At 49.7% G+C, this 25886-nt stretch overlaps 1 protein-coding gene across 1 annotated transcript; it reads right to left on the bottom strand.

Moving 5' to 3' along the window:
* Window positions 1–64: 64 nt before the first annotated feature.
* On the bottom strand, window positions 65–25886 carry BPIFB4 (BPI fold containing family B member 4). The gene is made up of 16 exons (XM_052651194.1): window positions 25781–25886; window positions 24708–24770; window positions 23696–24218; window positions 22643–22747; window positions 21747–21890; window positions 20508–20571; window positions 19983–20043; window positions 18885–18976; window positions 16922–17125; window positions 15561–15614; window positions 12815–12985; window positions 10601–10668; window positions 8563–8605; window positions 6273–6336; window positions 3732–3808; window positions 65–88 (listed from the first exon to the last, which is right to left on the bottom strand). The coding sequence occupies exons 1-16, from the start codon at window positions 25884–25886 to the stop codon at window positions 65–67; spliced, it is 1863 nt and encodes a 620-aa protein (XP_052507154.1).

The following is a 25886-nucleotide window of genomic DNA, read 5'->3' as shown; positions in this document are numbered from 1 at the left end:
AGCTTCTCCCCAGGACTGGTTCCAGCTTCTCCCCAGGCTGTGGCAGCATCTCTGCCTTTGTCATTCAGGTGCTCAGCACCAGAAGGTCCTTGGAGGGCAGAACACAGAGCTGGTTAGTGAGTGGGGCAGTTTCTGGCTGCAGCTCAGCGGACAGCCGCCTGCCTTGGGGTCAGGCCAGTCGCATTTCTTGGCAGCAGTAACTCTAAACAGTGGAGACAGCTGGAGTCAAAGGGGCCTGAGAATCACCCTGGCGGTGTCACTAGCTTGCTGTGAGCAGGGGATCTTGGGCAAGACACTTCCCACCCTACCCCTCATTTCCTTCTTTTCCAAATAAAGAGAAGCAGGCCTGAGCCCCTCTCCAAACTCCTCCAAACTCCAGTTTTCATAATTAAAAAGATCTACAACAATAATAAAAGCAACAGACTTAATTCATAGCACAAATGAATACCCATGAGTCCATACTGGTATAAGTAATTGAGTAAATAAATAAATGAGGGAGAAGGGGTAACTTTTCTTTACAGCAGAACACCAATTAGTAAGTGTGAAAGGAATTGCAGAGATTTAAAAAAAATCACCATTCAGGCAAACAGCACAGTAAAGCTGTTGAAGGCAAAAATCATTAATGAATGACAAAATTAATGGGAAAAGTGTGGTGAGAAACAGAATATTTGCATAGTGATGAAGTTTAGGCCCCATGCGATACTGATTAGTTATAAAGGGAGAACATAGTAACTTGGTGGAGAGACCTGGCAGGATCCACCTTAACCACAAGAGCAAAGCTGAACATTTCCGGGAAGGAGATGCTGACGTCACGTGCCCTGGCATGGCACCCTGACAAGGGCACAGCATTGTTTGGCAGCATTCTTGCCAAAAATACATAACCTCATCTAATTATGAGAAACTATCAGTCAAATCCAAATTGAGGGACATCCCACACATCCAGCCCAACTCATCAGAAATGTCAAGGTCGCAAAACACAAGGAAAATTGAGGAACTGTCCCAGATTGAAGGGCGCTAAGGAGGTGTGACCACCAGCTGTGAAGCGGAAGCCTGGATCCTGAACCAGACAAAGGACATTAGTGGGAAAGCTGGGAGGTGAGGCCTGTGGATTTGTACTAATGTTAATTTCCTGACTGTGATCATTGTACTTGGATTACAGCAGATGCTGACACTGGAGGAAGATAGGTGAAGAGTGTTCTGGAACCCTCTCTGTACTATTTTTGCAACTTTTCTATAAGTCTAAAATTATTTTAAAATAAAAAGTTAAAATAAATGGCTAGACCCATATAGTAGTAGTAATAAGAAGAAGAATAGCTACCAATTACAGAGGGCCTATAAGACTCTTGAGAGTCCCTTGCACTGCAAGGAGATCCAACCAGTCCATCCTAAAGGAAATCAGTCCTGAATATTCATTGGAAGCACTGATGCTGAAGCTGAAACTCCAATATTTTGGACACCTGATACAAAGAGCTGACTCATGAGAAAAGACCCTGATGCTGGGAAAGAGTGAAGGCAGGAGGAAAAGGGAATGACAGAGGATGAGATGGTTGGATGGCATCACCAACTCAATGGACATGAGTTTGAGCAAGCTTTGGGAGATGGTGAAGGACAGGGAAGCCAGGTGTGCTGCAGTCCATGGGGTTGAAGAGTCGGACACAACTGAGCCACTGAACAACAGAGAGCCTACAAGAGCCTCTGAGTCTTTCTCTTTTTCTCTGAATCTTTCTTTAAACCAGTGATTTTTCACCTTTCAGACCCAACACCCATTTTTCATTTGATTATAGGTCTTCATATTACTTCCTTTATTCTGAAACAAATCTCATAGATTACATAATCTACTGATACATATATTTTAAAAGCCAGTATAATTCTTTTACTGGAATATACAGAAGAAATAAAAGATAAGTAATTTATAACAAAATAACGTGTATTGAGTCAGCCAAAACATTAGTTTAGGTTATTCCATAAGATGTTACTGAAAAACCCAAATGAACTTTTTGGCCAACCCAATATTTTGATATAAAATGCTCAAGCGTGATTATTCAGAAAAGAAAATTCATCCCTACTCATTTTAAAATTCCCTTCAGGTTGGGGAGGTGGGTTGCAATACAATCTCACTTGAAAACCCCTGGTCTGAGCTGTCTCTGTTATTTCAGTGCAAATCCTGCCTCTCAGTAGCTGAGTGACCTTGGGCAAGTGGCCTACCCTCTCTGATATGCAGGTCCTTCACCTACGATGTGAGGCAAACATTGACCAGAGCCCTGGAAAGGCCCAAATGCGTATAAAACAGTGCAGGGTGCACCGCACTTGCTCAGTAAATGGTAGAAATGATGACAGCGATGATGATGGGGATAATAAATTTCTGCCAATCCTGTTCACATTTCCTAACCCATTAACAAGTGAATGATGACTGTTAACACTGAAATGCTGTATCTCATTTAATCTCTCACTGTCAACTCCGTGAGGTAGGTGGTGGTGTTCCCCATTTTCAGATGAGGAAACTGAGGCTCAGAGTAGTGCTGAGGTCCTGCAGGCGCTCAAGAGAAGGGACCATGACTGGCGCCCCTAAGGACGGCCCAGGGCCGGCATCTGACCCACACTGCCCATCCAAGGTCACTGCCACCTGTCTTGACTCTTCCCCAAACGTGGGGGGGTGGGCTGTCCCCTGGGCTGAGGCCCAACCCTGGCATGAGTGTGAGGAGCTGGGCTCTCGGCACACAGCTGGTGGCTATGCAAATAGGTGCCACCTTTTGAAAAGGATTTCGTCAATCTGGGATCATGTTCCGGGATCATGTTCTAAAGAGCTACATCCTGGAGTCAGAACAGTTTGTGCACCAGGATGCACACTGCACCTTCTTTATTACAGTGATGCTGATAATGACAGACACTTCTAGAATGCTGACTCTGTGCCAGGGGCTGTACAAGGCACTTTATGTGCAGAGCCTCTTTTATCCTAAATGCAGCCCTGTAGATACACACTATGATTACCCCCTTTGTATAAAGGAGATAACTGAGGCCCAGGGTCACCCAGCTGGAAACTGACAAAGTCAGGATTTAACCCGAGGCCAGTGGACGCCAGGACCCTTATTCTTTAACTCCAATGCTCTACTGACCAATCCCCTGATCAAGCAATGTTTAAAAATAAAATTCCAGAGAGATTGGAATGAAAAATAACAAAATGTTCTAAGGGATAATTTCTGGGTTGCAAATATATCTAGGAAGATAAATATGTGTTTGTTTCATCTTTTTTGTATTTTTTGAATTTCAGATATTGAACATATGTGTATTTTGGAAGTGGTAACAAGATCCCCTCCATAGCACCGGCCATGATTCCAATTAGCAATTATTCAGGAATATTTTCCCAAAGGCCCATCTACCCACTGGTTGAAGCTTTGCAAGGGCCAGGGTTTTTGTTCACTACTGTTTCCTCAGCCCCTTGGGCATTGTCTGGCACATATTAGGTGCTCAATAGAAAACTTTCTGATGAACTATGTCACACTTTCACTTTGGGCAAGTCCTTTACTGCACTGAGCCTCAGTATTCCCATCTGTGAGATGGGGGCAATGATGAAAGCTTCCTTTAAGGCTCCTAGCAGCTTTGTTTCTTGTTCCCTCAGCCCCATCCTTTGAAGGCAGAGGCTGCTATTATGCTGCCCTTCCCTCCCCTTCTCTTCTTCCTCCCAATTCCTGGGTTTGCAGAGAAAGGCAGAACAGAGCTCTATCTCTCCTTACCTCCAAGATGTCAATGTCTGCATTGCTGAAGTCGATGTTGAGGATTTTGGGAAGAGGAACACCAGAGCCCAGCACAGCTGTGGGGAAAAAAAGTGATCAGGTACAGTCAGCAAGGCCAAGAGGCATCAACCTTCCCGAAGCCTCCAGTATTGTGTCTTTCATGCCTCCAGGACTTTGTCCTTGCCCGTCCTTGTGCCGGGAGCACACAGCCTCAGCCTTGCCTGCCGGCTGAGTTCTGAGCCTTCCCTGAAATTCTGTTTAGATGTCACCTCTGTGAGCTCTCCTACCCACCAGGCTGAGCAACCCTGGGCTCCTGCCACTCTTCCCGAACAACTGCATTTCGGAAACCACAACATACTAACGCCCTGTCTTCGCATCTGTCAGCACCTCCAGATTGTGAGTTCCTTTAGGCAAGGACTGTGTCCCCAGCATCACCCAGGCCTGGGTGGAGCACAGAGGAGGAGACGGAGGTTTGCTGAATGAAGGCACGGGAGGAAACACATGGGACCCCATGAGTGACCTCCGTGGATGGTCCAGATCATCAGATGGTTTAGATCAGAGCCTAAGCAGACCTGCTGGTTAACATTCTAGAAAGAAAGAAGAGAGCGAGTGAGGAAGGGAGCCAGGAAAGTGGGGGGAGGCAGGTGGGGAACACGGGACTAGTGAGGCTGAACGCGCTACCTGACTTCAGCAGGATTTTTCAGAGGACTAAGGACATTGTGAATCTACCCCCGAGGAACCTATGCAGTATTTCCCAAACTTGCTTGGTCGTGGAACCCTTTTCTCAGAGTATCTTGTGGGACTGATTTTCTATGGAACCCTTTCTGAGAATCATGGATCTAACCCACCCTTTCACTTTTGAGAATGGTAAATCGCAGTACAGTGAGATTGAGGGACTTGCTGCCACGTTCCCAGCACCTCCTAGAGGGGAAGCCCAGGTGGGCATCTCCAAGTATCGGCTCCCAGGTCAGCCCAGCCCCATCCATCTCCTGACATCATCCTCTCCTACCAGGGAGCGAACGTGGGCCTGGTGACCAGCGCTTTTCTGTGGTTCTGATTCAGTCCCCTGAAAAAAGGTCTGATTGACATCAAGAGTTCTCCAAACAAATAGCTGGTACAGCTGATGCCACCCTGCTTCATCCCCTCTTCCAGGATGCAAAAGTGGGGAGAGAGAGGTTGGGGTCCAGTAGCAATGAGACCAGCTGGGACTTGCGACCATTTGCTGCAATGTTTGCACCTGGACACACCTCTCCTCAAGCAAGAAAATACAAAGAAACTGTATGGGACTAAAAATAAGAGTTGGGGCAAACTCTGGACAAAAGATACAAATAAACCGAAAACCTAACTGCCACTTTTGAAGAGCCTGGACCAAAGAAGAGGAGGTCGGGAACACAAGCAGGGTACTGCGCGTGCCCTGTACACACAATACCACCTAGGGGTGGACAAACCACTTAGGTCACCCCTCCAGCCTGACCACTGGACCACCCTTACCCTCACGACATATAAGAAGCAAGCTTGCCCCACGCAGGGAGACAGTAAGCAAGGGAACCTGTCGTTTGTTCTTGCTCCCCGCTTGCTGCAGCAGGGACCCCAATAAAGCCTTGCTTGCATTTCTTGTCTGGCCTCTGATCAATTTCTATTGATTAAGGGGGCCAAGAACCCTGGTTGGTAACAGCTTGAGGGCTGTGGTTCTTGATGGAGCAGCTGATCCAACCTCCTCCTACTGGCCCCAGGGCTCAACAAGGAGCCACAGAGATGCGGCACCACGCTGTTTCATCTATTTATAAATTTGGGCAAGAAAACCCTCTAACTGACCACGTAACTGTCTAGGGGGTTAGGAGGCTGGGAATATTGATAACAGCAACTGTAGTTCTATCTGTACTGATCGAACTTTTTACATTAATAAAATACACATGTGGTCCCTGTGCAAGTAAAAACAAATACACAATTAAAGATAAGTCAGAAAAAATAAGTCCGGAACACAGCCATGTAAATTAAGTTAAAAATGGTTAGGAAGGCAAATTTTATGTTTTATATATATATGTGTGTGTGTGTGTGTGTGTGTGTGTGTGTATACATATATATATCTTACCACAACTGAAAAGAAACCCAATGAAAACAAATATAAAAAATAAATCCAGAAACATTTTGGACTGTATTTTTTTAAAAAAAAGAGTTTAGAAGGAAGTATACCCAGATATCGGGATTAACTGCCTCTGGGAAGTGAGATTTTCTTTTCCAACCTTTCTGGACTCTAAAATGTACACACATATAATTTTCGCTTATAATGAGATGTTTACATAGATAATCAGAGAAATCAGTCAAATAAGGTGGGGCAGGGAAATAATCCAGCAAAAGCAGCAAATAAAGAAGTTGAGGGAATCTTGGGGCAATATTTGCATTCAGAGGCTGAGATAAATAAGCTTAGAGTGAAGGTCTCAGGAATGCTACTGAGGTGGAACAGCTGTGCATCAAATATGTCCAACAAACCAGTAACCCCCTGATCCCCAGGCCACACACCCCTGGGGCACCCTCTCTCACCATTCATTGCAGGCATGAATGCCAGGTCAAAAATCTTCCCGACCAGCACCTCCAAGAGGCCAACCTGCAGAGGAAGAACGAAAAGGCAGAGATATGCTCAGGTCCGAAGGGATCCTTGAGGGACCCCCACCACCACCACCACCACCGCCCTGTGGCTGGAGAGGAAGCCAAAGAGCATCTCCGGAAGAATCTGGGAGCTGCAGCCAGAGCCCCTTGATTCCAGAACCACCAAGCCTGAGGCACATCTGGTCCACCTGCCCCTTGTACAGATGGGCAGGCTGAGGTCCAGTGCCCAGCAAGTGCTGGTCCAAGGCTCATGGTGAGGCAGAGACTGAGGGAGATCAGGTCTTCCCAAGGGGCAAAGAGCACAAGGTCTTTGGTGGCTTGGAAGGCCCTTGCGCTTTGTGACCAGCACTTCAGGTCCCCACCCCAGCTCAGCTTCCATGGACCTCCAGGCAGCTTCCCTCACCTGTCTGACCCCCAGTTTCCTCAGCTGTAAAATGGGCCAGCAAGTCCAGCTTGCAAGGAAGCAGTGAGGATTGGGAGCAGATCATGTAAAATGCTTGGCCTTGAGCCTTTTCATACAGCATGTGCACATGCTATAGCTGTGTCCAACTCTTTGCAAGCCCATGGGCTGTAGCTCGCCAAGCTCCTCCGTCCATAGCATTCTCCAGGCATGAATACTGGAGTGAGTTGCCATGCGCTCCTCCAGGGAATCTTCCTGACCCAGGGATCGAACCCGTGTTTCCTGCTCTGCAGGCAGATACTTCCCCTCTGAGTCACCAGGGAAGCCCTTTTTCACATAGAACCACTCTTCACCTCTCTAAACCTTGCTTTCTACATCTGAAAACGTGAGTGGACAATCATTACCTCAGGGAGTACTTGTCCAAACCAAACATAAGCTCTTCTGTGCAGAATGTCTGCCATGGCATGGTGCCACGTGATACTATGGTGACAGAGCATGGGATTCAAGTCCCAGCACTACCTCTTACCTGGTGGCCCTGTTGGTAAAGAGTCTGCCTGTAGTTCGGGAGACCCAGGTTCAATCCCTGGGTCAGGAAGATCCCCTGGAGAAGGGAATGGCTACCCACTCCAGTATTCTTGCCTGTAGAATCCCCATGGACAGATGAGCTGGTGGGCTACAGTCCATGGGGTCATAAAGAGTCGGACACGACTGAATGACTAACACCCTGCCTCTTACCAGTTCTGTGACCTTGGGCGGGTCACTTAACTTCTCTGTGTTTGACTCTCTTATTTGGAAAGTGGGCCAATAATTGCACCCACATCACAAGTTTGATTTGAGATTCAATGGAGAAAGGCTTGATTTTAAAATAAATAAATAAATAAATAAAAGGTTAATGTAGTGCCTGATGCCAATTTCTATTGCTCCAGAAATATTCATTAAATATCCAATTAAGTATTGGTGTCTTTTTCCATTTGGAGTCCAGAGATTTCCATTCTAGTCTGAGCTCTGCCCCAACCAGCTATAAAGCACGTCACTGCCACTATCCAGGTACCATCTATAAAATCTATAAAATTTCTCCATCTATAAAATGAAATTGATGATACCAATCCTATGAGTTGTTTGGATAAGAAAAGCACCATGACTGTCTCTGCGTAAGTGGAAATCTCACCCAAACTTGCCCCAGAAAGCAAGCATCAATTTCATTGTCAATTTATAAAAATCAGTCAGTTCGGTTCAGTCACTCAGTTGTGTCCAACTCTTTGCGATGCCAAATGGGCATTTTCAAAGTCTTAGGTGGAGTGGGGGACACAAGAATGAAAAAACTGATGAAACAGGACCAAATTCTAGAATATAAGTGTCTCAGATTCATGGATCCTTAGAAAGGCAGAATTCTAGAATGTGGAGGTTTCAAAAGAAATTCAAACCTGTTTGCCTTAGAGATGAGGAAATAGTCTTAGAGTGCGTAGGTATAGCCAAGGTCACACAAGAGTCAGTGGCAAAGCTGAGTCCCCCAATCCAGGAAGGAAGAGGTCCCAGAGGTCTTGGCTGCCCCCACTGCTACCTGCCCTGAGGCGGAGGATTTGGGCCATGTGATCCCCGTGGGAGCAGATAGAACGGGACACCACAGGCATGGTGGAAGGAGCTGGGAGTCAGGACTCTGCCCCTCACTTGCTTTGCGGGCCTCAGTTTCCCCATCTGTAAAACGAGCCCTGACAGCGCTGATGCCAATCAACGCTCTGGAATTCACTGCCATCCCAGTCGCCAGCCAGCCTCACGGTGGTGCCATTCCCAGACTTGACTCTGGGGCCTGAGCTTGGTACTTACATCAAAATTGCCCACGTTTGAGGTTCTGAGGTTGAGGCTGGTCCTGCAGATGAAGAAAACAGCTCGTCAGAAGGAGCTACTGGGACTTCCCTGCTGACTCAGCGGCTAAGACTCAGAGCTCCGGATGCAGGGGGCCCGGCTTCAGCCCCTGGTCAGGGAACTAGATCCCACATGCCTCAGCTAGGGGTCTGTATGCTGCAACCAAGAGTTCGCAGTAGACTGTAACAAAGACCCAGTGCAGCCAGATAAAGAAAGAAAGAAGTAGCGACTGCCGAGAATCAAAAGAGGCTCACATTTCAGTGTAAGAAGACCATCCACCAACATCCTCAGGGAGACCCCTCTGGGTCTGGGGGAATTAATATGAGTAGGGGTGGTCTCCACTACAGAGCATTAACTATGTACCAGACACGATGACAGGTGCATAAGGCTCGCGTCGCAGCTATGTGTCCTTGGCTAAGTACTTAAGTTCCCTGTGCTTTGGTTTTCTCCTCTGCAGAGTGGGTGTCTATAAGCACTAAATAGGGTAATTCAAGTAAATCCCATAGAATCACCCCTGGTACCCGGTGAGTGCTATGCCCACATGAGCATCATCACTACCTGACAAGATCCTTCAGGAATTCCATGAAGGAGGAACCAGAGGCTCCCAGGAAACCGGCCAAGGCCACAAAGCTGGGAGATGGAGCCCCAGACTCATGCTCTGAGCTGGACTCATGCCCTGAGCTGCACTCACAGCTGCTGTGCTGTTCTGAGCAGGGAGGCCCGAGCCTGGGTTCAAGGTCTTTCTCTGCACTGTGAGAGCTTCGGTCTCGCTGCACCTGAATCTCACATGCAAACCAGCAGTCCCACCTGAGAGAGGCTGGACCAGACCTGCTCATGGGCAGAGACATTGGAGCCACTGGCCTCCAGGGGGAAGAGAAACCAGTGAGGAAAAATAGAGGCTTCTCAGGGGAGAAGACTCTGCTTCAGAATGTAGGAGTCCTTTCCAACTTCTCCTCCTGTCCCTCCTCCTTCCACGACCGCTCCATCCAGGACACCCAAGCTCTTTCCTGCTCTGGAAGTTTGCCGGCTCTGTTCTCACTGACTGGAACCCCCAGCTCTCCCCACGGCTGCCCCCTGCTCCCCTTCCAGGCCTCAGTCTCAGACCTCCTTAGACACTGCTGAATGGCTCCAGTTAGCATCACAGTAGGAGCAGCTCTCACTGTTGAGCTTGATAAATATTTGTTGTAAGACAAAAACCTTACAATGAACTAGGCACATGCTGTCTTGAAGTGGGACCCTTCAAGACAATAATAGCAATAATAATAACCCTTTCAGCCATAGGCTGTCAAGAATTAAATGAATGAAGACACTGTGAAGGCTTAGCTCAGTGTCTGGCACATAGAAAGCATCCAATAAATAACAGCTATTATCATGAGTCCTATAAGGTGGAGACAATGATGCCCATTTTCAGATGAGAAAATTGAGTTTCAGAGAGGCAAGGTCACTTGGCTTACATCACACAGCCAGTCGGGGGTCATGGAAGGATCTGAACCCATACCGCTGGCTCCACAGCTGGTGCTTGTAACCATTCGACACAGCTCCAAATCAGACAGACATGGGTTGGCTCACAGCGCACCAACCCCCCACCCGCGTTCTCATATTGTGGCCTTCCTTGAGTAAATAAATCCACCTCTCTGAGTCTTAGTTTTCTCCTCTTTAAAATGGGAAAATAATAGCCCTGCTTCTGCAAGGCTGAATGACACTAGACACAGCAGTAGCCAGAGCCCGGCTGATCACCAGCAGCAGCGGTGGTATCATTACTGCCTGTGCCGTTGCTGGCGGCAGGTCCTTCTGTGAGGCTCACGGCTCCACCCTTCTTGTCTTGCTCATGCCAGTGGTTTAGGCAGTTATGGCCCATTTTCCCCTGTGCAGTCCCTTGGATTTACCCAGCAGCCAAGTCCAAAGACCTCTAAGCCCTCCCTGTGAGTTGGCACCAGACATAAGAATGCCAAAGAAGTCTTTATGAAAAGCGAGAACCCTCAGCAGCAAACCCTCTTACTTGTCCAGCTTGGCGTCAATCATAAGCTTATCATTCTCCACGGAAAACATGGCCAAGAGTTCTGCGTCCTGGAGGAAAGGGAAGGTGAATGGAATGTCACTGCCATGGTACAGCGGTCATTGCTCGCTGGGGTCTCCCTGTGAGACCCCCAATAACACACAATGTAATGGATTTTCCCCACCTCTGGAGGGAAGGAGTTGGAAATCATAAATTGCCTGCATTAACTGTTGTTCACAAGTAAGTTACAGCAAAGGCTGGAGGAACATTCTTCGGAAAGATAACAGTCACAGGAAGCTAATGATTGGCGCAGGAGTCAGGGATGTTTACTGAGTTTCTCTGAGCTGTCTCAGAGGAGGCGGGCATGGCCTGCAGCCTAGGGGACCTGCTTCAGAACAGTTGTTGTAGATGCGATTGGATATCATCACTGTCAGTCATAACTGCCCCACCCACCCCCTCAAGAGAGGACATAAAAGGTCCAGATTCATCCCCTTCTCTAAGCAGAAGCCTGTTGTCAGAAGATCCCTCTTTGCTTCTCGGCCCTCCCCTCCCCCCAAAATAAAATAAAACAATTTTGTCTTGTGAGGAAAGGGAAGCTCCCAGCAATTTCAGGTGATGCTATTAGTAAAAACAATAATTAAGATGATGGAAAAGAAGCAGGAGCACTGGATGTATATAACAGAGACCTATCCAAGTGTGGGAAATCCTCCTAGGGAAATGGCACTTGAGCTGAGGCCTGAAGGGTATGTACGAATTCGCCAGATGGAAAAGAGGGTGTGAGAATGATCCAGGCAGTGGGAAGGGCATGTGCATTAGAGCTAGGGCAGGAAAGGGGTTGGCAGAGGGACAAAGAGAAAACCAGAGTGTGAGGAGGGAGGGGACTCCTGGAGGCTGGAGTGGGGGTGGGGCCAGACCAGGCAGGGCACATGGGCTGGAGAGGAATCAGGTCTGATCCAGGGGGCAGTGGGGTCAAGGCAGGGTTCTGAGCTGGATCAAATGTGTGGGCTATTGATGGAAAAAAATTCCCGCACGGAAGGGACAAATCAACAGAGGACTGGATGAGGGGCAGCCATCTCCACTCCTGGGTGAGAATCAGCCCTTTTAATTTCTCATCTGGCAATGCCTAGCATGGACTCTGTGTGCGCTCCAGCCGACTAGAAGTGGCTCACCACGTCTCCAGCCCTGGGAGGAGAGACTGGGAAGATACAGCAGACAGATACAGGAACAGAACCCTAAGTGTCTGAGCCCGAAACTTTCACCAAGGAGGGGGAAATGGCACTAAACACAACTGAGCACATTCCTTCCACAAATATTTACCAAACGCCTACTGTGCACCAGCTTCTGCGCCTGGCCCTGGGGATCCTACAGTGAATAAAATGGTCTGTGTCTCTGCCCAGTAATAAACTAACCAATGAATTTATTTAATAAAATCACATTAAGGCTATGAGAAATGTAAAGCAAGGGAGACAGAGAGAGAGATGGGAGGGGTGGGAGTATTTGAGACAGGTGGTCTGGGAAGACCTCTCAGAGGAGGTGACATTAGATCAGAGACATGATGAAAGTCAGGCTGTGAACCACACAGACGTCTGGGAGAACAGCATTCGAGACAGAGGCAACAGCATGTGCAAAGTCTCCAGGTGGGACTGTGCCTGGCATGTTGGAGGAACACCGAGGGGCTAAAAGGTGACCAGAGGATGCTCAGGAAGGACTTTATGGACGATAGTTAGAGGATGGGCTATGTTTAAATTTTGATCAAAGGAGTAACATCATTTTAAGAGGATCCTCCTCTATGAAATAATTTTGGAAATTGTTGTATTTGTATCTTTTCCCTCCTGGGTACCAGGGACAAATCTTGTTCCCCTTTCTTCAGCCTCTAGTAGAAAACATAACACATACTGGTGCTCAATAAATACTGCTGAATGAATGACTGAGGACTGCTTTGCCATAGGGTGTGGTACACAACCTGTGGGAATAATACCAGCCAGCACTTTTGGCTTCCTTCTGGTGTTTCTGGTACTTCTCTGAGCATCTCATTAATGCCCTGCTGCCACTGCTATGGGGGAAAAATATCAAGTCCAAAGGTCACACAGCTATAAGTGCCCTTAAAGCTTGGATTTGAATCAGGTCATCTGGCCCCCAAATCCAACTCATAGTCACTGTGGTGGGAACAGTGGGGAGGTGTCTGCAGACTCCCGGAGACCGCCCACCCCCACTTACCACATCAATGAGGCAGATGGTGGTCTCGACATCATTGGGCTGGGAGACCATGACCTCAGAGGTGGCGAACACCTTCACCACCGCCTGGTCCTTCTGTAGCGTCACCGAAGGTGGGTTCGGCACCTGGATCCTGATGGTGAGGGGGCGGGACTCAGGGTACTGCTGGAACACCTGTGGGCAGACACCAGGTGGGGTGAGCAGGGCCATCCATGGTGGAGGGGGACTCAGGGGGTCATCAGCCAACCTCTAAGCACACACGACAGAGGGTCCCACACTGGATCCCTTCAGAATCTGCAATATTGCTTGAGTCCTACAAACCACATGCAAAGCCTCCATCCGCTGTGGGGTTTGGCCAGGGGCTATCTTCTCCAAGCCTCTCACAAAGAGATATCGTGAGAATTCAATGTAATCATGCCAGAAAAGCTTGAAACTCAATACCTGACACAGATACTGTGGAAATGCTCAAAACCTGGTCCTTAGGGAGGTAGGGTCCTGGAGGGCTGGGGAGCTGGGGTTGGGAGAGGGACGCTGAGCTTGGTGCTGGACATTCATGATTTCATTGACTCATCACAACTCCATACATTGCTTTTCTTCTCCATATTACAGATGAGAAAACTGAGGCTCAGAGGGGGAACATCAAGCAAATTGTCCAATGCCAACAGGAGAGCTGAGATTCTAGGCCAGGTCCATGTGACTCAGGAGCCCACGGCCTCTCTCCCTTCCTACTGACTCCGGATGTCCCACCTGGAATGAGAAAATCTACAATTCCAGGTGCCTTACAGTGAAATTCCCAGAGCAAGGCACAGCCTGCCCCACCCACCTGGATTTGCTGGGGTCTCTGAAGACACATGGTGGGAGGGATCAGAGCCTGTTTGCTGCTCACTGATTCCTCCAAATTGGCTAAAGGGACCAGTCATCAAACGACCAGCCCTTATATTTACTAAATAACTGCTTTACCAAAAAAGCTTAAGGAACATTTTTCTTAAATATGTTAAGTGAACATAAATATATAGAAAAAATCCCAAAGTTACTTTAAAAAGAAACCAATTTAAACATCAGCTTTCTATATCCAGTGCAGCAGGGTATGTCCTGATCCTAAGAAGGCATTCATTTTCCTGACCACACTCAAGGTGAAACTCTCCTGGAAAACTTTTGATCTAACAGCTAATGTAATAAATATAGCCAACTGACCACTCAGCGGACTCACCTTTGGGCAAATTGACTCTCAACAAATTGATAATTTGGCGCATTGGCTTTTCACAAAAGGGTTTTCAGGATATTTCCACAGAGGCGCCTGGTGTCCCAACCACCTCCACCCCAACATGCAGAATCTCCAAGAATTCACAACTCTCCATTCACAGAAACCCTGAGAGGTTACCCTGAACTCTCTCCACAGCCGCAGAAAACTCAGGCTATCTATCCTGGCTCTGGTCAAGCGTCTCCTGGTAACTCCAGGAGACATTCCTCCGTGTCTGGCCTCAGTCCCTCCCTGCTACAGGCCCCGCCCCATATGACGGCCTAAGTCTTTGCTTCACTGAGCTCAGCGGGGCTGCGGCCACATGGTGTGGCCGCTCTGAGCTGGTTTCCCCACCTGTAAACCGGGTTTCTGGCCCCATGGATGGGGGGAGGATTAAAACCACATGAAACGGTGGAGTCTTAACAACTTTCATGAACCATAAATTGCAGTGCACGTAAGAAGTGGTCCAATAAACGAAGGTCCCGTTGATTGAGGGGCCCGCCTGCCTCCTGGCGATGCCACTGTTGGTGCCATTAATGGTGCCCTGCGATTCAGCTTTCAACCACACGAGGGCGATAGTGACCATTTGTGGAGTGCAGTTTCCTTTCTTTTGAATTCCACCCAGAACGAGATGGGACAGGTAGACAGGAGATGAAAAATGTCTAAAATGGCTGTCAATTACAGAAATCCCTGGCAACTGTATAACACCATGCAAGAAGCTCTTTGCTGCCAGGTGCAGGGTAGCATGCCTGGAACCAGAGCTAGGAAGAGAACTGGGATCAGAAAAGCCTTTGTTCCAACTGTGTATGGCAGCTGATCCAAGGAGGCATTTTGCTCTTTTAAAAAATAAATAAATTAACCAGAACGATCATAGTTAACGTTTATCAAATGCCTACTCTGGGCCTAGATTCAACTCCCAGAGCTGCAGTCACCTTGTGGGGTCAGCATTTTTGCCCATTTTTCCAGGTGAAAAAACCGAGGCTCAGAGAGAAGTCATTTGCCTAAGGAAGTATGGCTGGGATGTGCTGAGCGGGAATCAAATTCACGTCTGTCTGCTCCAAAGATGTGGCTCTTTCCCCGTAGGCCTCCATGCTCCCCAACCCCCACCCCCAAGCTCTGTATCAGTATCTCTATGTGCATCATCTCTTTTACCCTCCTGGATGAACCTGTGCAATAGCTATTAGCATCCTCCTTTGACTGAAGAGGAAACTAAGGCTCAGAGACATTAAGACTCTTGCCCAAAGACACACAGCAAGAAAGTGACCAGGCTGGGATTGGACCTGGGCAGGTCAGTCCATGGCTAGAGCTCAGGTGCTTTCAACCTCAGCCTCTGCACCCATACACCCCTGGGGGTCTGGTCTCCAAGCCTTTCTCACTGTACTTTCAAGGCGCAGGGAGAAGGTTGGAACACCCACCCTAGTGCTGAGTGTCTTCCCTTCCTACCCAGCTCCTGGGACAGTGAAAGGGAACATGGGGCTGAAGGCAAGGGGAGGCACCACCCATACATACCTTGGGAATCAGGGCTCCCAGTGTGGACGTGGTGAGTGGAGGAAGCTCTTCAAACTGCAGGGAAAGAGAAGGGTTGTGTGGGTCCCCGGGGCTATGGAGACAGACAGGAGTTGCTACCACAGTGATTAAACCTCTACCCCTCTCAGACAACCAGTGGGGGCATGTCCTCTCCCTTAAAGGCCTCTGGGGAAGCCCCACAGGTCCCACAGGGCCCACCATGTGGAGCGTAGTAGCCATTTTGGGGTTAAGTGGATGGGGCAGCCGCTGAAGCTTCCACAGACAGGACTTCTCAGGGCAGGAGGCGAGATCTGAATCTTTCTCCTCTAAAAATGTGAGTCTTCATGAAAACAAGATGGACCTCAGCGGGTCCATGCGTGAAACCCAGTGTCCATTAAGCGCATGATGCCGCCACATCCCCAGACTACCTGTGCTATTATTTAGCTAAAGTCATCCTTAAATGACTAATTTTTAAAGATTATCAAATACTAAGAAATGGAAAGCCAGTACCACTTGACAGAAGGTGCTGGCATCTGTAAAACTAAATGCAAGAAAAACAAAACAATGCCCTCACACTGTGCGTGGATACCATCGTCTGTAGCGGGGGTGGGGTGGGGGGTGGTTCTATACTCCCTGAGTTAAAAGAGGACACCTCAAAGTTTAAGAGAGGGTTACATCATACTGGCACCAAATGGAGACTTGCCTCTTGGTAGACTCAAGGTTGACATAAGGCACATGATGGGGTTATTTTGAGGAACTCTTGTTCTTATGAGATACACACTGAATTTTATGGAACAAAATGTGATGACTCCAAACACTCAAGCTGTTCAACAGCAGATAGAGGGATACGTGGATAGACAGATAGATAGACAGACAGACAGATAAGACAGGTGGATGGATGGATGGATGGATATGAAGCAAATGTGGCAAAATATTAACTGGTGAATCTAGGTAAAGGATATTACGACATTAATTGTATTATTTTGCAGCTTTGATGAAGGCTTGAAATGTTTTAAGAGAAAAGATTTGGAGAGAAAGTGACCCTGGAACACACCTGAAGGTGATATTTTATTCTTATGTCTCTTAATTATGCATTATCAGTGTTTACCAAGCAAAAGGATTCAAAACACTTGTACTGAGATATAGACATATGGGTTTATATTATGCTTTTTTAAAGGTTTGGAATAAAATTATGTAGAATTGGATAGGGAGCAACGTTTCGATGCTGTTTAGTGTCATGAGTTAAGGGCTGGACTGTCCATAGTCTTTGCTTTCAAGCCATTTCCCAGGACACTGGGGACCAGAGAGAATCGACAGTGGGCTGTGCGCTGCCCAGCCGCCCCATCCTGGGGGCCGTGACTCACCATGCCATCAGTGATGTCAATATCTAGGGCCCCTTGCTTCTGCAGGAGAGTCAGAACCGAGCCCAGAAAGTTGGCAGAAATGGCCAGTTGGGAGTTGGTGTTGTCGCCCATGGGGGGCAATTCTGGCATCTTCTGCTTGGGAGAGAAGGCTGGCCGCCCCAGTGGGTAATCGATGAGGTCTCCTCCAGCTTCTCCAACCAAAGTCTGGGGAAGTAGAGAAGAAAAAGGTCACAGGGGAGAGAGGTGCAGAGAGAAGAGTGGAGGAGAGGGGCTGAAGGCTGGAATGAATCCCTGCATTTGCCGACAGGCAGCCTTCCTTGGTTAAACCCACTTTCGTGTATGGTCCCATAAATGCAATTTGTGATGGAATAGCGTCTCTTGATGAGATGGTTAGTGAGGATCACCAGCTGGATGGACATGAATTTGAGCAAACTTCAGGAGATAGTGGAGGACAGAGGAACCTCATGTGCTGCAGTCCATGGGGTCGCAGAGTCGGACACGACTTAGCGACTGAACGACAAGCATCTCTTGCAGTTCCTGCTCTATGACCAGTTATAACTGAGCCATGGTTCAGTGCCATGTACTTGAAATAGAAGAATGAGAGCCCTCCACTAAGAACGCGGCAAGCTGATGCACCTGCCGCATACACCGGAGTATCTGCTCTTTAAAGGCAGACTACTCTCCTAGCATAAACGGCGCTGTGCGGTCTGCCTCACCTGGAGCCGCTCTGCCTCTCTCACCCCCCTTCCTCGATGCAGCCACCAGGGTCTTGTCTATCTGTACTTCCACCTCAGCACCCCTGCCATCCACAGAGGCTTCCTGCCTGCCGTTTCCTCCCGCGCTCTCTTCTTTTGCTCTGTCCCACTCCTTTGGCTGGTCTCAGCTCAAGTATCACCTCCTCCAGGAAGCCCTCTGTGACCTCCCTGGGTAAATCACATCCCCTGCTTTAGGCTCTGATAGCCCAGGAATCCCTTCCACAGAGCTCAAGATCTCTAATCGTTTGAGTGACTCTTAGATGCCCCATCCACTCCGGTAGATGGTCACCTCCCTCAAGTCAGGGATCTTACCAGTCCCAGTCCAGAGTCTAGCCACAGCAGCTAACGGGTGAACATCTCCTGAATCCTCTGTGCTTGTGGATTTACCCGGTGTGCACATATACGTGTGCACAGGTGTGCTGTGTCTTTGAGGGCATGGGTGTGCATGCTCTGTGTCTGATGCAGGAAGCGGAAGGCACTTGTGTGTGCAGCCCAGGGTTATGTGTGTATGTGCGCGTGCACGCACGTGCCCAGTTACGGGCCTGATTCAGTGGTGTGCTTGAGCTAGTTCGCATCAGTTCACAAGAGCGAATTCCAGGCATCTTTCCAACCCTGTGTTTAGTGAGTCATGTTAGTAGCCTGAAATTGGTCAGGATAGGGGTACTTATACCCAGGAAATCAGCAAACATTACAAATTAGGACTTTTTAAAACAACCATGAAGAATCAGGTGTTAATGTTTACCAGCACACAAATAGCCAGATTCACTCCTCCAACAAACCCAAGCCCACAGCAGCAGCTCCCACAGCTAGAAGCCAGACTGCCTGCTTCAAAGCCGGGGTTCACATTTATTAGCTGTGTGACCTTTGGCAAGTGGCTTAACCTCTCTGTGTCTTACTTTCCTCAATAAGAGTGCCTACTTCGGGGTTAATCTACATAAAGTTCTAGGGATGTGCCTGGCACACAGCAAGCACTAGGTGAGTGTTGGCTGTAACTGAATTTCCCAGCACAGCTTCTTGAAGGTCCTCATCCAAACAGGAAAAGGTTTTGTTCAAATGTTGCCTCCCAGGCATTCAGCAGCAGACCTGAGGGTGGGGGTTGAGGAGGAGGGGGGCCCTGGGGGGTGAGGGGTCAGGGGAGGTAGGGTCCTCGCTCACACCTCGGCCTGTAGGGAAAAGGCCACCTCCCCCACCTGAGCCCAGGCACTCACGTTGAGGTCCAGCTCCAGGAATTCCCCAGTCACGAGCGGGAGGCTGGAGAAGGTGTACTGGACACTTCCCAGTATCCCCAGAGGAATCAGAGCTGCAGGCAAAGGTGGGGGTCACAGGAAGCTCCCCCCACCCACCCAGACACCTTCTTTGTGACCTGAGGGGAGTGAGGCAGCAAAGTTCTGGCTCCAGACACCATGGAAAGAGCAAGCATTCTGGGTTCAAACCCCAGCTCTGCCTCTTCCTTGCTGTGTGATCTTGGTCAAGACCCTGCACCTCTCTGAATCTCCATTTCCTCCCCCTGTAAAATAGGCTTACTAGAACTCCTCGGACAATATTGGTGGTTGGGGGTGGGCAATGAGATTCTGCCTATTGATAAGCTTTGTAAGCTGTGAAGTGCCATACTGGGAAGAAATTATGGGGCTCCGCAACGTGGTGCTTAATTGAGTTTGGCATTTCTCTGACTGCTTGTGATCAACGGCCCTACCTTCTGGGCTCTTCCAGCCCTGTCTGGCTGTAGAGACTGCACTGCCCAACAGGTGCTACCATTACGCTGTGATCTATCTGGATGGAGGACCCTGGAATCATGGAGTGCACGACCTGGACAACCACACGGGGCAGACTTGCCTTCAGGAATGTTTACTCTGAAATCCTGGACCAAGGGTGAGCGTCAGAGCCTGAATCTGAAGACCTGGACGGTCTCCACGGCACCTGTCACTCTCTAATCTAATGCTAGTCACTCCAGTCTCTCTAGGGGTTGAGGCCAGCTCCCCCGTTTTAGAGATGAGGGAACTGGGAAGAGCCTCTCGAAGTCCACAGGCTGCCTGGGGGCTGGAAACCCAGTGTCCCGACACCATCACGAGCCGCAGGGCCCAGGGGTCCAAGTGGGAAGCTCCTCCCTCTGGGGCTTGGTAGGGGTGTCCAGCGACAAGAGGAAGGGCCAGGCAGCCCCTCTCCCCTGGCGTCAGATGCACAGCACTGCGTGCACCACACAGGGCCCTCCTCCAGACATTGCTGTGTCCCCGGCCCCTTCCGAGGGCTGGGCCCAGATCAGGTGCTAGAAGATTCTGGCTGAAGGAAGCAAAGAAGGAAGGACTTACAGTCCACGAGACCCAGCTGGTCGTTGACAAGGCCCAGCACCACATCCACGATGGGGCAGAGCTGCAGGGGAGAGAGGGCGTGGAATCCTGGTGACCGCGCAGGGCGTGGGGGGTGGTGCACAGCGAGAACAATGATAATAGTGACTGAACTGACTGCCTTTCTGTGCGTGGCCCTATCCTCCCTGCAGCCCTGTGGGGAAGTCTTTCTCGTGATTCCCATTTTAAAGATGGGAAAACTGAGGCTCAGAGAGGTGATGTGACTGCCACCCAGCTTGGAAGTGCTGGAGCTGGGTTTCCAACCAAGAACTGTGTATATCTCAAGCCTCACCTCTTTATCCCCTCACCAATCTGTCCCTCCGCATTCCTTAGGGCCCTTTCCAGACCCCCAAGGACACGTCCCAGAGCCCTGGCTCCCTCTCTCCTTCTGGGTCGCCTGTGTGCCTGCAGGAATAGGGGCTGCACCGTGGCCCCTCTCTCTGGGGAAAGTTTGTACCTCCTGCTCCTGGTCCCGGGATGGGCTCTTACCAAGTCAGGGAGGACGTTGGCCAGGACTCGATTTACTAAGTTGTCCACAAGATTGGGGAGAAGCCTGAAGAGAGAGCAGATCAGTGACAGTTCAACCAAACAGTGGAATATTACACACCCATGTAAAGGTAAGCAAAAGGAAACTCTTCGTGTTTGGTACAGAAAATTCTCCCAAGAGACCAGTGATGAGAGAAAAGTACAAAACAGTGTTTCCAGTATGTGCTCACTTGTGTTAAAATGACAGAGGGGAATGAAATTCACATTCGTGCTTGCTTCATTTGTTTAAAAAGATTGGATGGAGCATCAAGAAACAAATAACCAAGGAGAGCTCTCTAGGAAGGGGGAAGATGGGAGATGGAGAGAGAGGGGGCCATGCCTTTTTATCATGTTATATTTTGAACAATGTACCACCAGATATTTTTCCTTGTGAAAATGTGAATTAAAAATCTATGAAGTTTCTGGGTTTCCTTCCCCCTCCTCATCTCACCAGAACACCAGGGGCTGATTTTTTTCTGCCTCCACCCACCCTGGAGCAGAAAGACTCAGAGAAGCCCACATGAATAGGAAATCTGGGGCTCAAGTTACGCAGTGACTTTCTCTGATCCCACAGTCTAGGTAACATGAGGGCTGGAGAAGAGAGAAACTGATGAGACAGGAGGAAGGATTAAGGGGCTTCAGAGAGACCAAGGACAAGGATCTCCCAAGACTAGGGCCAGGGAGTGAAAAGAAAGGGACTCAGTTCTGAGGAGCCCTGATGCGCCCTCATCTGTGACCATCTTCTGGGGGCAGCGTACTGGCCAACATCCAGACACTTGAAAACCCCTCTGGATACAAGGTGTGGACTCGGCCACTTTGTGGGTAGAGTGTAATAGAAAAACCTCAACATCTGATTAAGATCACATTGAACAGCATCAACTGGGAAATTTCCCTGTGAGTGGGGGCACCATTGGACACAAGACCCATGTTAGTCAAGTGACATAAACTCTTAAAATGTGCCGGGTTCTCACCATCTGAATTCCAAAAGGGAAAAATTACCCCCATTTCACAGATAAAGAAAGTGGAGCTCAGAGAAGGTAACAGAACTGTCCAAGGTCACACAGCAAGCAATAGGGAAGCTGAAGAGGTTTGAACCCCAGGCTGCTTCCAGAGCCTCTGTTCTACACTATGATTTGCCAAAGACAGATCACTCTACCAAGGCACTCCATCTGCCAAGGCACTCCACGGCCCGCTGGTACTCACCCTCGCAGCAGCCTGACTTTGATACCTCCCAGGAGGGTGTCACATCGCTCAATGACCAGCCTTGGGTAACCCGTGCGGTCCATGGTCAGCCGGACTTTGGCCGTGATGTTCACCTCCACTGCGATGTCCAGGAACCCAATAAGACTAGAGGAGAGGAGAGGAGACCACGGTGCCAGGGAGACAGTGTGTCAACCCCCAACCACCACATTGCACCTCGGCTTTTGCCCTGGCAGTTCCTTCCATCTAATATGCTGCTGGTTCACGTCTGAGGGTCCCAAACCAGGAGGCTTCCCTGGACCCTCAAGTCATCTGTGAATAAATCCATCCCCACTTAACTTATGAGAGCTTCAAAGGCTGGGAACAGAGGCCAATAACTGAACCTCATGTCTAAATTCTGGTTTCCAAGGTGACCACCCAATCATCTTGATTTGTAGGCATGACTTCATCCCATGGGGATAAATCAATGCAAATGTCCACCACCTGCGGTCCTCTAATGAGCACCAACTACTCGGCAGACACTATTCAGGGAGACCATCTGTCACAGCGGCTGCAGCCACCTGGGCAAGGATGCATATTGTGCCCATTGCAGGTGAAGACATGACAGCTCAGTGACATTAGGAGAACTGGCCTGACTTCACACGGGCTAAAAGAGAGCCAGGATTTGAACCCAAAGGGCCCCCGAACTCCAACCTCCCAGGATCTTAACCTCTGAGCAGGCTGCCTTCACTGCTTGCTGCTCAGATGACCTGAGCCCAAAGGTATAAGCCACGTGTGTGCCGATGACACCTCAGGTTTTTAGTCCCCACATGATGGACAAAAAGGAGAAATGACCTGCCCCAGATGTCCCAGCCAGGATGTAGGGTGGCAGGGACCCCTCTGGAATCAAGGGCACACACCTCTTCCCATTGATGGCCACACGGGTGTACAAGCTCAGGTAGACGCCCACGCCAGGCAGGAGCCGCACAGACACCCGGGGGAGAGTCAACTCCACGATGCGTAACCTGCGGGGGACCAAGAGCAGTGAGACGGCTGCCATCTCCCCTGCCCGGCACCCCACTCCCCAGGGACCGTCCTCCCTGTACCCCCCTCCTCTGTGCCCCATTCTTTCTTCTCAGCCCTAGAAAGACCTATGATTCGTGGATAGAGTTTGGAAAACACATAAAAATTAAAAGCAAAAAATATGCCATGACCCACTGCCTGGAGGTCTATTGTTTACATTTCCAGGTATTCACTTTGATCTTTTTTTTTTTTCATGTAAAAATGCTACTCCTTCTGCCTGTCCCTGCCCAGCTTTGCCTGGTTTCTTCCCAGAGAATCTTTAGATTTCAGCTCTAGGTTTTCTTCCTCTGGGGAGCCTCCCCTGATCTCTCCACTGTACGCCTCCTCACTTCTCCATGAACTTCTTAGCACTGCAAGTGTGTAATTGTTTCCAGGCTTCTTTATTGATGCCATATAACCCACCTGCCTGCAAGCTCCATCAGGACAAGAGATGTGTCTTGTCTTGGCTCACCATGAGGTTGTGTCCCTAGGGACAATAGAGCGCCCTGCACGTAGTTGGCACTCCAAATATTGGTCAAATTAAATAGTGAATATGAGGAGGAGGCTGAGCATAGTTGAAATTATAATATGTATGCACAATCTTGGGTCTTTTCCACCTTGACTATAACACTATGACCATTCTACAGAGGAGGAAACTGAGACCCAGGGAGAGGAAACGAATGGCCCAAATCACAGGCTAATCTAAAAGGCTGAGCTGGGACTCAACTCAGGACTTTTAACAGCAAGATCCCAAATCCCACAAGACTCAAGACATCCAGTCCTGAGGCCAGGTCCTAAAGTGTATGAGACACTGAACACCATCCTTATTCCAACTCCAGGCCCCTGGGGGTGATTATTCCTGTTCGGAGTTCATTAGAGGGCTTGACAGGGAGACCCCAGCCCCTCCTTACCCGGTGATGCCCTGCACGGTGCTGATGATGCCGCCCTCGCCAAGTACGCCCAGGACGCCCCCTCCTCCAAGAAGTCCTCCATCTCCAAGGAGACCACCTCCGCCGAGCAGGCCACCTTGGCCTGCTAGGATGCCGTCAGCTGCCAGCATGCCCCCAGTGCCCAGCAAGCCGCCTGGGCCCAGTGCCCCAGTGGCTACACCAGGCGGGATCTCTCCAGGCCTCAACTCTCGCCGGTGAAGTCTGCCCAAGGGCGCCGCCGCGCCTTCAGCAGACCTGTACCGCCCATGGTCCCCGTGGCTGCCGTGCGCGTTCTCAGCATTGCGGTAGTTGCTGGTTCGGAGGTCCCTGACGCTTCCATCGGACTCAAGGATCTCACCATATCGGTATTTGCCCCCCAGCTGAGCGGTGTTGTCATTGGCCTCGACGTGACCATACTTGTAATTACCACCCAGCTGGTGGCCATTGGTATACTTTGGGGGTGGTTCTCGGACGTGGAAGTCATTGTAGGGAACACCACCGACACCTCGGGGGAATTCAGCACGTCTGTAGTCATCGTAACGGTGTCGGCCGCCACCCAAAAGACCACCACTGCCGCCCAAGAGGCCACCACCACTGCCGCCCAAGAGCCCCCCACCACTGTGGCCTCCACCACCCAGCAGCCCCCCACCACTGCCACCCAGCAGCCCCACACCACTGTGGCCTCCACCACCCAGCAGCCCCCCACCACTGCCACCCAGCAGCCCCCCACCACTGTGGCCTCCACCACCCAGCAGCCCACCATCACCACTGCTGCTCCCACCACCAAAAAGCCCCCCGTCACTGCCACCCAGGAGCCCTCCACCACTGCTGCTACCGCCACCCAATAAGCCTCCTCCAACTCCGCCCAACAGGTCGCCACCCCCTCCACTCCCGCCACCAAGCAGGCCCCCCAGAAGACCACCTCCCCCACCACCTCCACTTCCACCAAGCAGACCCCCCAGGAGAGGCCCACCACCATCACCACCAGCTTTACCCATGGGCACCTCTCTCAGGGCTGAGCGAAGAGCATCACTTTGCTGCAAGGTGCCCGAGATGGCTGCGGAGAAGCAAAGGTCTCATTCAGAGGCTCGTTCCCCGTCCAGCCCCCAGCACTGCTCGTTCCCTAGTCCCCCTTCTCCCACTGGTAAGCTCCTGAGGTCCAATGGTAAGGCTCCTCCTGACCAGCCCTGACATCCCCATGAACTCGTTAGCTGCTGGATTTGACCTCTCACACTTTAACCAGATTTCAACACTGTTCAGCCAAACCTGGGTAGATTTTCTTCATGATCCTTCCTTCCAAGCACTCCACACTTTACAGTGTAAAAAACAACAACAACAAAAAAAAAAAACCCTACTTCTTAGTGCGTTATTCAAATTTATTCCTGGAAAATAGTCAAGGCCAGCATTGTTGTCCCCATTTGATGGGTAAAGAAACTGAGGGCTGTGACACTGAGGAAATGACCCCTTTTTTTTATTCTGTGACAGCCTTGGACAAGAATCAGGGTAGGGGACGTGTCCTTGTTTGCCAGATGACAAAAGCGAGACCCCCAAGAACTGAAGGCAGGATCAATGACAGCTCCCACTTTTGAGTGTTTTCTATGAACCAGGAACTGTGCCAAGTTTTCAAAAGGTCATTCATTTCATTAGATTCTTGTATCAGTCCTCCAGGATGGGGACCATAATGGCACCCTCTTCACAGACAGGAAAACTGAGGTTCAGAGAACTCAAGTCTCTAAAGGCTCAGAGAACTCAAATCATTGGCTATTTCATATATATTTCATATAGCCAATATCTGAACTCTAGGAAGGCTGACTCCAAGACTCAAGCTCTTAATCGCTGCTTTCTACTGCCTCAAGCGTCAACTCCCCAGCATGGTGCCTGGCCCCTAGCAAATGCTCAAGAAGTGGCATCCCACGGAAAAGATGAAACTAAGGCCCAGAGAGAAGCCACCCATCCTTCTGATGTAGAATCTGCCAGTGAGCAAGAGAGTGCTTGGGAATTTCAGAGTTGGCTGGACCTCCCTACCTGCCGCCTGCCACTATTCACTCTCTGCAGGACTGGACTCACCATTGCTCAGCACGTCTTTGGTCACCCTGAGGACGGTGTTTGTATCTTGGCAGACGCCACACACAGCTGCCACCGACAGAGCAGCCACACACCATGCCGCCCACAT

Source organism: Budorcas taxicolor, chromosome 13 (genome assembly GCF_023091745.1).
Source record: "Budorcas taxicolor isolate Tak-1 chromosome 13, Takin1.1, whole genome shotgun sequence".
Taxonomy (NCBI): domain Eukaryota; kingdom Metazoa; phylum Chordata; class Mammalia; order Artiodactyla; family Bovidae; genus Budorcas; species Budorcas taxicolor.
This window is presented reverse-complemented; position numbering and strand designations above follow the sequence as displayed.

What these genes read in the sequence shown, in the direction of transcription:
- BPIFB4 (XM_052651194.1), bottom strand. Translation starts at nt 25,886, where the DNA reads ATGTGGGCGGCATGGTGTGTGGCTGCTCTGTCGGTGGCAGCTGTGTGT. An exon ending in ATTCATGCCTGCAATGAATG is followed by an intron (nt 3,809 to 6,272) that starts GTGAGAGAGGGT and finishes TTTTCCCCACAG; the next exon opens with CTGTGCTGGGCTCTGGTGTT. An exon ending in CAGACATTGACATCTTGGAG is followed by an intron (nt 89 to 3,731) that starts GTAAGGAGAGAT and finishes CTGCCCTCCAAG; the next exon opens with GACCTTCTGGTGCTGAGCAC.